General features: G+C 67.5%; 1 protein-coding gene across 1 annotated transcript; it reads right to left on the reverse strand.

Moving 5' to 3' along the window:
• Positions 1 to 2,126: 2,126 nt before the first annotated feature.
• DLK1 (delta like non-canonical Notch ligand 1) lies at positions 2,127 to 10,218 on the reverse strand. Its single transcript, XM_004603753.2, has 5 exons — positions 9,986 to 10,218; positions 8,801 to 8,864; positions 8,248 to 8,378; positions 6,275 to 6,416; positions 2,127 to 5,105 (listed from the first exon to the last, which is right to left on the reverse strand). Exons 1-5 carry the CDS (start codon positions 10,050 to 10,052, stop codon positions 4,397 to 4,399), a joined length of 1,113 nt encoding a protein of 370 aa, XP_004603810.2. The 5' UTR covers positions 10,053 to 10,218; the 3' UTR covers positions 2,127 to 4,396.
• Between the last annotated feature and the right edge of the window lie 1,325 nt (positions 10,219 to 11,543).

The raw sequence follows: 11,543 nt of genomic DNA on the forward strand, positions 1-11,543 counted from the left end.
CTGGCCCTGCCACGTGGCTTTTTGTGCGGTGCCCCTGCGTGGAGGAGCACAGTGAGACTTTAGAAACCAGAAACGTGGGCGCTCGGAACCAGTGTCCAGGCCGGGGCTGTGGGTCAGTGACCGAGTACTTGCCTCCAACGTGTGAGGCCCTGAGTTTGATCCCTCGCGGCCACAGAACAGGAGGCGGAGAAAAGCCAAGAGAATTGGTGCCTGGCAATGACCGGGTATTTGGTAGGACACAAGTAACTTTGGGCTCAAGAACTAGTACAGGGTCAAAGCACCTGCTTCGTTTATTCATTTACTTCGTTTTTTTTTTTTTTTAATTTTTGGGCCACACCCGGTGATGCTCAAGGGTTCCTCCCAGCGGTGCTCAGGGATCACTCCTGGCGGTGCTGGCGACCCTCGGGGCTGCGGGGGAGGCAGGCGCCCTCCTCGCTGTGCCGCGGCTCTGGTGCTCTTGTGTCTCCGTCCCGGCTCTGCTCTGTCCCGAGCTCGTCGGGGAGACGAGCCTCAGCCCCTCTCTCGTCCTTCAGTCTCCGCGTGAGTCCTCCCGCTTCGGAAAAAGAATCAAAGGCACTTAAGAAGAATAAATTCCCACCTGCCGTGGCCAGGGCTGTGCCTCGGGGCGAGGGCAGCTTCCTCTCGGGGGAGAGGCCCTGGGTACGACCCCCAGCACCCGAAGCAAACAGCCTCAGGAGCAGGGGCCAGGGTCTGTGGCGGAGCGCAGGTTTCACAGGTGGGACCCCCGGGCTCGGCCCCCCGCACCTCCTGGCCCCCTGAGCACTGTCAGGCACGGCCCCAGATGAACCTGGTCACGCATCTTCCGCCCGTGGCTGATTTCACCCCAGTGCTGGAGAGCTTCCGGGCACAGTGTGTGCCGGGCTGCCCGAGACCCTCCCCCCTCTCCCCTTCTTTGCCCTGGGCGTGTGCCCGTGCAGCCCTGCCAGCCGCTCCCCGCTCATCTCTCTCCCTGCTGCCCACGGGGGCACTTCGTTTGGGGGGGTTTTTTGTTTTGTTTTGTTTTATTTTTTTTTGCTTTTTGGGTCACACCCAGCGATGCTCAGGGGTTACTCCTGGCTTTGCACTCAGGAATTACTCCTGGCAGTGCTTGGGGACCATATGGGATGCCGGGGATCGAACCCGGGTTGGCCGCGTGCAAGGCAAACACCCTACCCGCTGTGCTATCGCTCCGGCCCCTGGGGGGGTGTTTTTGTTTGTGGGCCACCCCGGCAGTGCTCGGGGCTAACTCCTGGCTCTGTGCTCAGGGATCACTCCTGGCGGGGCTTGGGGTCCTTATAGGGTGGGCCCGGGCTGGCCGTCACTCTAGCCCAGCCCTGAGCGTTTGGGCCCTTTGCCCACCCACCCCCAATTCAGACATCTTTTTATCGGGGTCTTCGGATGAGCATGCCTGCGCGCAGGGGCTCAGGGCGGGAAGGGGGTCTGCGTGCCGGCGGGGTGGGGGTCTGAACCCCGGCAGCTGGGTCCTGGGGAGGCTCGGTCGAGGCCGGGTGGCAGGGGGGCAGCCAAGGGGCCAGGGGGGAAAATCCAGCCTGTGTGTGCCTGGGAGTAGACGGTCCCCACCCACACCGCTTGCTCACCCAGAGTGAAATCAGCAACCCCACACGCTTCCCGGTGCTGGGATTGGCGTCTGAATGTAATGAACTATGCTGAACTACTTCATGAAAATAAAATATATAAAAATTGCAAAAAAAAAAAATAAAAAGGCCAATCCGGGCCCAGCAGGACTGAGGGACGGGCTGCGACCTGCAGGCCTCCCCCAGCTGACCCCGATTCCAGACTCCCCCGACCCCGTAACTCCACCGTAACCCCCACCGCCCACAATTCTGGGACCTTCCCAGCCCACCTGCCCCCCCCCCCCGGGAGAGCGACACAGGAGAGGGGCCCGCAGCTCTGGGGGCCCGGGTGTGGTGTGAAAGAAGCTGGGGAAGGACAGGGCCGGGGGGCCACGTCCTCTGGCTGGGTCCAGGCCTGCCCCGGAGAAGGGGCCGGGGGTCGCGGGGAACAGAAACCACGAGACGCAGCACTGTAGCCCTTGGTTTTGTTTATTTTTCAATAAACAATGTTTTTTGCTTGTCTGGGGGGGGGGCGGAGAGCTCACGAGGCGCCACCGGTATCTGGCCTGTCCCCGCTCTCAGGGACGCCTGTCCCTGCCGTCCACGCTCGGGCCGACGCTCTCCTCGCGCTGCTCCGCGGGGTCGGGACCACAGGCTGCTCCACGCACACGAGGCGGCGTGGCCGTCGGGGACCGTCCCTCTCGGCAGGCCGGGCCGGGGGCTGCTGACCCACTCTGATCGCGCGGGGTGTGCTCGAGGCACGGGGGGGTCGGGGGCACTTGGGAAGGTGGGGGACGGGGTGAGGGGGGTCGGGCGAGGGGTGTGGGGTCGGGCGAGGGGTGCGGTCGGGGACACGGGAGAAACGGAGGCGAGAATTTGGAGAATTTGGCTTTCTCATGCAATCTCAGATTGTGGCATTTGGGGAAACTGAGGATCAGAGCTGTCAACGGACTCAGCCGCGGCCTCGCGCCGAGAGGCCGGGCAGGGCACTGGGCACCTGCCCGGCAGCCAACAGTTACTTATTTTTTTGTCTTTTTTGTATTTTCATTGGGAACGTGACAGTCCAAATGAGATGTGGTGACGATGCAAGTGGCTCGGGGACAGGGACGGGAGCGGGGTCGAGGGCGGAGGGGCTTAGGGGGGAACAGTGATGGGAGGGGAGGGGGGTGGCAGTGTTGGGGGCAGGGGGCTGGGGCCTTGCCCAGCTTCGAACCGGGAGGAGGAAAGACCAGAGGGGATGATGAGGTGACATGGCAGGTGACGCATGGCGGCGTGTGAGGTGACGGCACGGTGGTGGGGACACGAGGGCAGCTCGCTGGGGGCGGGAAGGCAGCGGGTAACACGCAACAAAGCTAAGGGACTCAAGTCCTACCAAATTATTTACGAAGCAAAATATTTCGAACGGGCTCCCAGGGGCTGTTCAGCAGCCGACAGCCACAGCCGGAGCGAACAGAACTCCGGCCCAATTCTCTCTCTCTATTTTTTTTCCTTTTTTTCTTTCTTTTTTTTTGCAAAAAAAAAAATAGATGCTCTTTTTTAAAAAAGTAAATTCATAACTCAGAAGCTGGCTAGGTCTTTCGAGATCTGAGGGTCATTAACTCCGCAACACAAACGGAACCACGCCGTGCGGGCCGGGCCGCAGGCAGCAACGTCCACAGAACCCAGAAACTTTCTCCCCTTGGTGCTGGGGGGCGGGGGGGGGGCTGAGGGGCCGCTCAGATTTTCGCCAGGGGCACTTGTGGTTCAAGGTGCGATTGAATTTGGGGGACACCTCTCCTCGAGAGGGTCGGGTTTCAGAGTGATTGGGGTGGGGGCAGCCGGAGTCGACCCCCGACTACAGGCTGGGACTCAAAGGGGCCACAGTTTCCAAACAGGGAAGGGGGCGGGAGGCCCCTCTCACCACCCCCCCCCCACGCTCTCTGAGAAATGCAGCTGGAACTGGTGTCTGTCAATCAACTGAGCGTCTGGGCCGGGCCGAAGCCGCGGGGTCCCGGCGGACTCCCTGTCGGCAGACCCTAATTGCTAGGGTGCGGGGCTCCCCCGGTCGCACCCTCTCCTTCCTAATTCAGAGTCTCGAGGGGCAAGAGGGGGTCGTGATGGTGGCCGAGGCGGCCTCCCGCCCTCGAGAGAGGAGGGGACGTGAGATGGGGGCAGGGACTGGCCAAGGGTCACACAGCGAGTCTGTGGCAGGGTGGGGACAGAGTCCCCTCGGCCTCCCCCCCACCCCCGCGGCCGCCCTCCTGGGGGTCCCCGCGGCCTCCGCCTACCACACGGCACTCTGAAAGCAGGAAGGGGGTGTGATGTCAGACTGGATGTAAGTGAGTGGGACACGGCGAGTGAGGACAGACAGACGGACGGGTGGGGGGTTGTCACAGTGGTCGGTCGAGCACGGCATTCGTAATGGTTTCACGGGGACCCCGCGGCCCAGGCCCCTCCGGAGGAGGAAGGGGTGTCGGCCCGGGTCCCGGCTCGGTTGCCATGTTTTTTTTTGGTCTTTTTTTGAGAGATTATTTTGATTCACGAATCACAGGGAGAAGAACCACATGTTTAAATCTTGCACTAGGAGCGAGATGCAACTCTTATTATTCTCTTATCTCATGCAGGAGGTGCCAGGGGCCGGGCCGGGGCCCGGGGGGGTGCGGGAGGGCGGGAGTGGGGGGGGCGGCCTCGTCACACGGCCGCGCAGAGGGGGTACAGGGCCAGGTAGCTCCCGCCGGAGGGGACACAGCACAGCACAAACTCCAAAAGCAAGAGGAAGACGGAGCGCCAGCGGCGGGCCCCGCGCACGCCCCCGACCAGGGCCGGGCCGCCGGGCACGCGGCTCACATCTCGTCGGCCGCGGCGGCCGCCTCCTTGCTGAAGGCCACGGTGCCCGCCTTCTCGGGGAAGATGATGTTGACCGCCAGGTCGTCCCCGCTGTAGCGCAGCAGCGGGTTCTGCTTCTTGGGCAGCAGGCGGCGGCGCAGGACGCCCCGCCAGGCCTCGCCCTTGTGGTAGAGCAGCACGGCCAGCGCGGCCAGCAGCAGCAGGCCGGCCAGCACGCCCAGCACCGTGAAGCACACGGTCTGGCCCTCGGACAGCAGCGGCGGGCTGGGCTTGAGCTCCTTCACCGACACCTTGAGGACGTGGTGCTCGGCCTGGGCGGGCTGCGCGGGCGGGGGGGGCCGGCGCGTGGCCGGCGAGGCCGGGGCCCGGCGGCGGCCGCACAGGGGCCCCGTGAAGTCGGGCGGGCACACGCACTCGAAGCGCACCGGGCCGTGGCGCACGCAGGTGCCGCCGTGCAGGCAGGGCGCGGCCGCGCAGGTGCTCACCGGGCGGCTGCAGGTCTTGTCCATGAAGCCGGCCGGGCAGCGGCAGCGGAAGTCGCCCCCGATGTCGGTGCAGATGCCCCGGTTCTCGCACGGGTTGGGGGTGCAGCTGCTGGCCACGATCTCGCAGAAGTTGCCTGAGAAGCCAGGGGGGCACAGGCAGGAGGCATGGGGGGCCCGGCCGTCATCGTCCACACAGGTGCCTCCGTGCTGGCAAGGGGAACTGTAACATAAGGAGGAGCAACAGGGTGACGGGCCCTCGGGGAGGACCGGCCGGGCTCCCCCAGGGGACCCTGCGTCCCTCGCAGCACCTCTGCGGTTAGTCACTGCGCGGGGAGGGAAACTGAGGCTGAGACAGGCAACGTTAGCGACAAGCCAGGGCCACACTCTGTCCCCAGGGGCGAGGAGCAAGGCCAGCAGGAGGCCAGCGGGTGCCTCAGCTTCCCCCCCCCACCCCCCAGCCCCCAGCCCTTGGCTGGTGTTTTTCCACCAGCAGCCATTGTGCGGGGAAGCCCCTGGGGGTCGCTGTGCTGGGCCCAGCCAGGCCCGGGGGTTTCTGTCTGGGTCCCCGGCCCGGCCAGGCGGGCAGCCTTTGCTCCGAGCCAGAGCGCGGCACACACACGGAGTGCTTAGTTCCCTGCAAGGGCTTTGAAACGAGCAGTCTGTCGGCTGGTAAACGCCAAAACTCCCGGGTGGAGGAAAGGGGGCGTCCAGCCCTCGAGCCCAGCCCTGCGCCCGCCGGAGGGCTGCCCCGGGCTCCCGAGGGGTTTCAAGGAGCCCCGGGGGCTCTGTTTTGACAGAGCGTGTCCAGCCCGCAGCACAGAGGCACAATATTGTGGAGTTCTCACTCCGGGTTTCAGCCCTCAGGCAGCGACAGAAAAGGGCCTGGGCGGGCCGGCCCCTGGGTACCACTCTCTGCACAAAGGGCCTGGCCTCCGGCACCCCGGGGGACCCCCTCCCCCAGATAAGCGGCTTCTGCAGGAGAAAAGGCTGCTCTGCCCCCCAGCTGTGACCAGCTTTTCTCTGGGATTCCCCCACCTGGGCTGGGGTCTCTCCCGGCCCCCAGAGCCCCTCTGCCTGTGGCTGCCGGCTGGGCAGAACCCTGGGCCGGAGCAGCCCCTCCCCACCACGGAGGACCACCCCAGCTGCCCCCCTCACCTGAGGCCTGCCAGGCCCCCCAGATGGCCCCGGAATACAGTGGGTGGGTGGGTGGGTGAGCCCCTGAGGCACTGAGCCCTGCAGCCTGGGCTCGGGCCCCGCCCCCAGCCACTGTCACTCAGGGGCGGGGCGGGAAGCCCCCAAGTCGCCTGCAGGACCCTTTGGAAGGAAGAGGGACCCCTTGCCCCGACCTGCGACCTGCGGGGCCTGGCGCGACGGCTGGTGCGTACTTACCCGTTGATGACGCACGGCCCGGCCTTGGTCCCGCAGTCGCGGCCCGAGAACCCGGGGGCGCAGGAGCACACGTAGCTGCCCTTCTCCATGTTCACGCAGGTCCCGTTGTTGGCACAGGGCATGGAGATGCAGCCCCGGACATCTGGGGGGCAGGGGGCAGGAGCACAGCCTGTCACCCTCCCCCTCCCCCGAGGGCACCCCCAGAGCCGCCCAGCAGGGCCTGCTGAGGGCCGGATGCGGCCGTCCCAGTCCCCGCAGTTCCTGCCTCCTGCTGGCCGGCCTCCCCCATCCCTGCAGACCCCTGCCTTGCGGCTGGGCAGCCCCCCACCATTCCACACCCCTTCCTCGTGTCTGGGGGGCCCTGCCGGGAGAGGAGTGCCGCCCCTCTGTGGGAAAGGTCACCTCTCCGCTTCCGTCCAGCAGGTTGGTGCCGGGACCCCCCACACCGCCCGGCCTCCAGGTGGTCCTGTGCCAGCGCTGGGCTCAGGAAAGGGGCTGGCAGCAGCCAGCAGCTCTTAAAGGCACAAGCCCACCGGCTCTCTGCAGCGCGGCGGCCCCCCCCCCGCCACAGGACCCCAACACCCGGCTGTCCCCCGGCTCCTCCTCCCGGCACGTAGTTGGTTCCTGCACAGGCCGGGGGGCTCGGGCCGTGGAGACCCTGAGCTTGGGGGGCTGGAGGGAGCCGGCCTCTGTCCAGAGCATCCTCCTGGGCCTGCCTGGCCCCTCTGCGGGGGCCTGGGACGGTTCTGAGGTTCGCTGGCCTCACAGGAGGCCCAGTAAAGACCCCTGAGTCAGGGCGCCCGGGTGGGGGGGAGGGGACCCGGCACACTTGGGGTCTCTGGGCAAGAGCTGCGGGCCTGGCAGGGAGCCGCAATCCATCAGCAGGAGGCGGCGGGCCGGGTGCGGGAGCAGAGAGGATCCATCACGGCGAGGCTCAGGCACCGGGTCCAGCAGGCTCCAGCCCAGCCCGGCCCGCCCCACCGTCCCAGGAGGAGGGGGCTGCCTGCCCGGTGGGGGTGCCCAGTACTCTGAGCCGGGAGGTGGGCCCCTTTGTCCACCCAGTTCATCTAGAAAAATATGCCAGCGTGGGGTGGGGCAGGGCCATGCCTTTAGAGGCCCAGCCCCTCCATCCCCGGAAGCTTTCTGGGACCCCAAAGGTCACTGTGGAGATGCCCTGGGCACCGATGGGGCTGCCGGGGTCAGTGTGGGCTGGCACTGTGGGCCCTGCTCCACGTGGCAGCTTTGGGGGCCCCCAGACGAGGATGACGAGGCCTTTGGGGGGCTCCGCGTGAAGCCCGTATATCCAGGGGCGCCGACTACAGCCTCAGAATTTCCTTCCAGGGGGCCCCTGCAGAGCTGGGGGTGTGTGGCGTCCCAGGGCCTCAGTTTCCCTCTCTGCCACCCCGCTGAGCCTGGGGGCTGCCCTGCTGCGGCTGGGGGGGGGTCTGCTGTGCCTCAGTGTCGGTGTCTCGCGCAGGTCTGCCCAAGCCCCCCACCCGAGACGAGACGAGACGCTCCCCCAGGCGAGGCAGCAGAGCCCGGGTAATGCGGGCCTGGGAGTGCATAAATTAGCTCAATCAACAGCTAACGCCAATCTGCGTCTTATCCACTTCTCAGACTGCTCGACCCCCAACCCGGCCCCCAGCCCCCCTGCCCCCCGCCACCAGCTCCCTCCCCCTCCCCTGCCAGGCTGCGGGCTGTCTCCTTAATCAGCTCCCCTGAGAATTTCCCAGAGCCGGCCCCTCCCTCCAGCCCTAGCCCTTCCCCTTCCCGCGGCTCCACCAGGGGTGGGGGTCTGTGGAGTGGGGGTCTGCAACTCCCACGTCTGGGGGGCACAGGCCACCTATTCCCAACCTGGACTCCCCACCTCCCCAGCCCCTGCCAGGCTGCCTTGGGCGAGGGCGAGGGCGAGGGCGAGGGCGGGAGAGCAGGGCGTGGGGGAGGGGCCGGGCGGGTGGGGGTCGGGTGCCCACCTGTGTCACAGAGGTCCCCGTCCCAGCCGTCCTCACACATGCACTCCCAGGGGCCCACGCAGAACCCGTGGGCGCAGCCAGGGAAGGTCACGCACTGGTCGCACAGGGGGCCCTGCCAGCCGGGCTGGCACCTGTGGGCGGGGGGAGATGGGACGAGGAGGGGGTGAGGGGCACAGGTGCTGCCTCTGGACCCCACGCTGTCCCTGCCACTCAGGCCCCCGGGGTCCGGAGGCTCCTGCGTGGAGAAGCTCATGGGGGGACAGGAAGGAGCAGTGTGGGGGCCCCCAAAAGGCCCCAGAGCAGAGCTGCTTGTTGCCAAGGGGCTCTGCAGGGCTGCCCCCTCCCAGGAAGACCCCCCCATGGCAGAGAAAGCAGAGCCGGCCAGCAGCGCCCCGGCCCCTCTCCCTCCACTGCCCCTTAGTTTGGGGGTGGGCGAGGAAGCTGTTTACTGCAGCTGCACTGGGGCCCAAGAGCCCTGGAGAGGCCCCCGGCCCCCAGGAATCCTGCAGTGCCCCCCCAGCTGCCATCCCTCCCCACCGTGCCCCTCTGTTACCTGCAGACGTTGTCATCCTCGCAAAATCCGTATTGGGGGTGGCAGGCCGGGAGACATTCAGCTCCTGAGGCACGAGACAGGGCACCCGTTCACCCCCCAGGCCCCGGGTCAGGGCAAAGCCCCCTCAGGCACCCCCCCACCACCACCAACAGCCCCTCTGCCCTGTGAAGGCCCAGGAACCAAGAGGATGCTTCCCTGGACCCGCTCAGGGGGGCATCCGCAGCCCGCTCCCTGCCCTCCCATGAGCGCCCCGGCCCTGCCTGCTGGTCTGAGGGGCTCAGACACCTCATTCGCCCCAGAGAACAAGGAGACCCCCGATTCTAAGCCCCTCCTGGGACTCAGACGAGGGGTCATGAGCCAGACACCCCCCCACCCGCAGGGCAAAGCCGGGAGAGGTGGGGGGGACGTGCGGGCAGGGGACCACCCGCACAGGGCACCTGGGGACTGGCAGGTGAGGGTCGGGGGTCCGTGGTGGAAGCAGGCGCCCTACTTCCACCCCCTATCCCGACCCCCGACTCTTCCTACGAAACTGACGCAGGTTTTTCTGTCGCGCGCGGGGCTGAGGTCCGGACCCGTTTAAACAGGCGCCCACCTTGCAAATTTACTCCCACCCTGTCTCGGGCTCTCCGGACGGTCCCCACCACCCGCCCCAGAGACTCTCGGGGTCCAGGGGGCCGCGGAGACCCTGCGGGGGGGGGGGACCCCGGGCTGTCAGAGACAGATGGCCGCGGCAGGCAGAAGTGTCGCAGCCCCTCGCCGAGAGAAACGCTACGCAAAGGGGCTCCGGCTGAAACGGGGGGTCGACCGCAGCCAAGCCGGCGCCCCCCAGCCCCGTCCCCCCACAGGGCCCCAAACTTGTGCCCCGAAACCTGCCCGCCGCGGACCCCCGCATCCCCCGCGCGTCTCCTACCTCCTCTTCGGCGCGCCGGCACAGTCTCCGAGCGCCACTTGCGCGGGGAGGCGAGCGCCGGGGGTCTCCCGCCTCCCCCGGCCCCCGGGACCCCCGAGCCGGGCAGGCCGACCCAAGGGGGGCTCGGGGAGCCGGCGGGAGACCCCGGCGCGGAGCTTAGGGTTAGGCGGGACGCGCGGCCGCCGGGGCGCACGGGATGGAGAGTCTGCGCGCGGCGCGGGCACTGGGCGGCGCGGCGCTTCCCGCAGGCGGGGGCGCGGGCGGGGGGCGCTCACCATGGGCAGTGGGCCCGGAAGCCAGCAGGAGCAAGAGGGCGGGCAGGAGGGCTGCGGTCGCGGTCATCGCGGGGCGGCCGGGGTCGCGGTCCCGGGAGCGGCGCTGGCGCAGGTCCGGCTCCGGGCGCCGCGCTGGGCTTCTGGCTGCGCACGCGGAAGGGGGCGCGGACAGCGCGCGGCGAGGGGACAGCCAGGGCTGCGTCGGGGGTCGTGCAGCGCCCTCCACTGCTGCCACCGAGCTGCTACCGCCGGCGTGCGCGCCGCCCTTTTCGTACCTCCCGCCCCCCGGGGCCCCCGCCCCCCGCCCCCGTCTGCGTGCGCAGGAGGCCGGCGCCGACCAGTCGCGAAGACCCCCGCCCCTCGCGGGGCCAACCCACCCCACGGGGCCGTCCCGGAGGGCCAGCCGCGCGCCCGGGGCGCCCCTGGCTAGGCGGGGGGCGTAGGTACCCCGCGGGCGCTTGGCGCACGTGCCCCCGCCGGGGCGCGTCCCGGGAGCGCATCCCCGGGCGCGCCGGGCACCGGGGGCGGGTCCCGAGCCCGGGCAGGGTCGCAGCCCTCGGGCAAGTCGCTGGGCCACGCGCTGGACACACAGGCGTGAGAGCAGCAGCAGGACCGTGATCGCCAGAGTCCCGAGCACCGAAGCCATGGGGCCCGCACCTGGAAAAACACAAACGCGCGCTCGCAGGGCGCAGCCGGCGCCTGGCCTCCGCGCCCCGGTAAACGCCCGCGAACAAGCGGAGCCGAGCGGCGCTGAGGAAGAGGAGGAGGAGGAGGAGGAGGGGACGCGGTCCCCGGTGCCCCACAAGTGCCGCGGCCGGGAGCGCCAGGCAGGGCACAGTTCAAAACCCGACCCGCTCTGGTGTCCGCAGACCTGAGCCCCGCCTGGACTCTGCGCGCACGTGCACTCTGCGCCTAGGGCCAGGCCAGCAGTGTCCACTCCAGCCACGTGGCCAGGGCCCCAGCCTCGGAGCCTGATGCTCACGCACCCCCGGCCCCGCCCCCCGAACCGCACAAGGCACAGACCTGCCCCCGCCACACCCATCACAGGCTCTCGGGGTGAGGGTGGGGGTGGGGTGGGGGTAGGGGTGGGGCCCGGGAGCCAAAAACAGATGCGCTGCCCAAATAGGGAAGATTCGCAAGCACACACTAACATGGGTACACACAGAGACACACAGTGACAGGCAAGCACAGGTACCCAGAGACAGAAACATGCGTGCATAATTACACAGACCCACACAGACGCAGAAACACAGGCACAGAGAGAAACGAGGACGCACAAAAAGATGAAACCAAGACAAGGCAGAAATGATCCCACAGAGACAGACACACAGACACTGCCCCACAAAGACAGTCAGAAATGATCCCACACAGACAGACACACAGACACAGCCCCACACAGAGACAGAGTCAGAAATGATCCCACACAGACAGACACACAGACACTCACAGACACACAGACACAGCCCCACACAGAGAGTCAGAAATAAACGCACTCAGAGAGGGACACACAGACACAGCCCCACACCGAGTCAGATTCAGAAATAAACCCACACAGACA

Source organism: Sorex araneus, chromosome 3 (assembly GCF_027595985.1).
Source record: "Sorex araneus isolate mSorAra2 chromosome 3, mSorAra2.pri, whole genome shotgun sequence".
Taxonomy (NCBI): domain Eukaryota; kingdom Metazoa; phylum Chordata; class Mammalia; order Eulipotyphla; family Soricidae; genus Sorex; species Sorex araneus.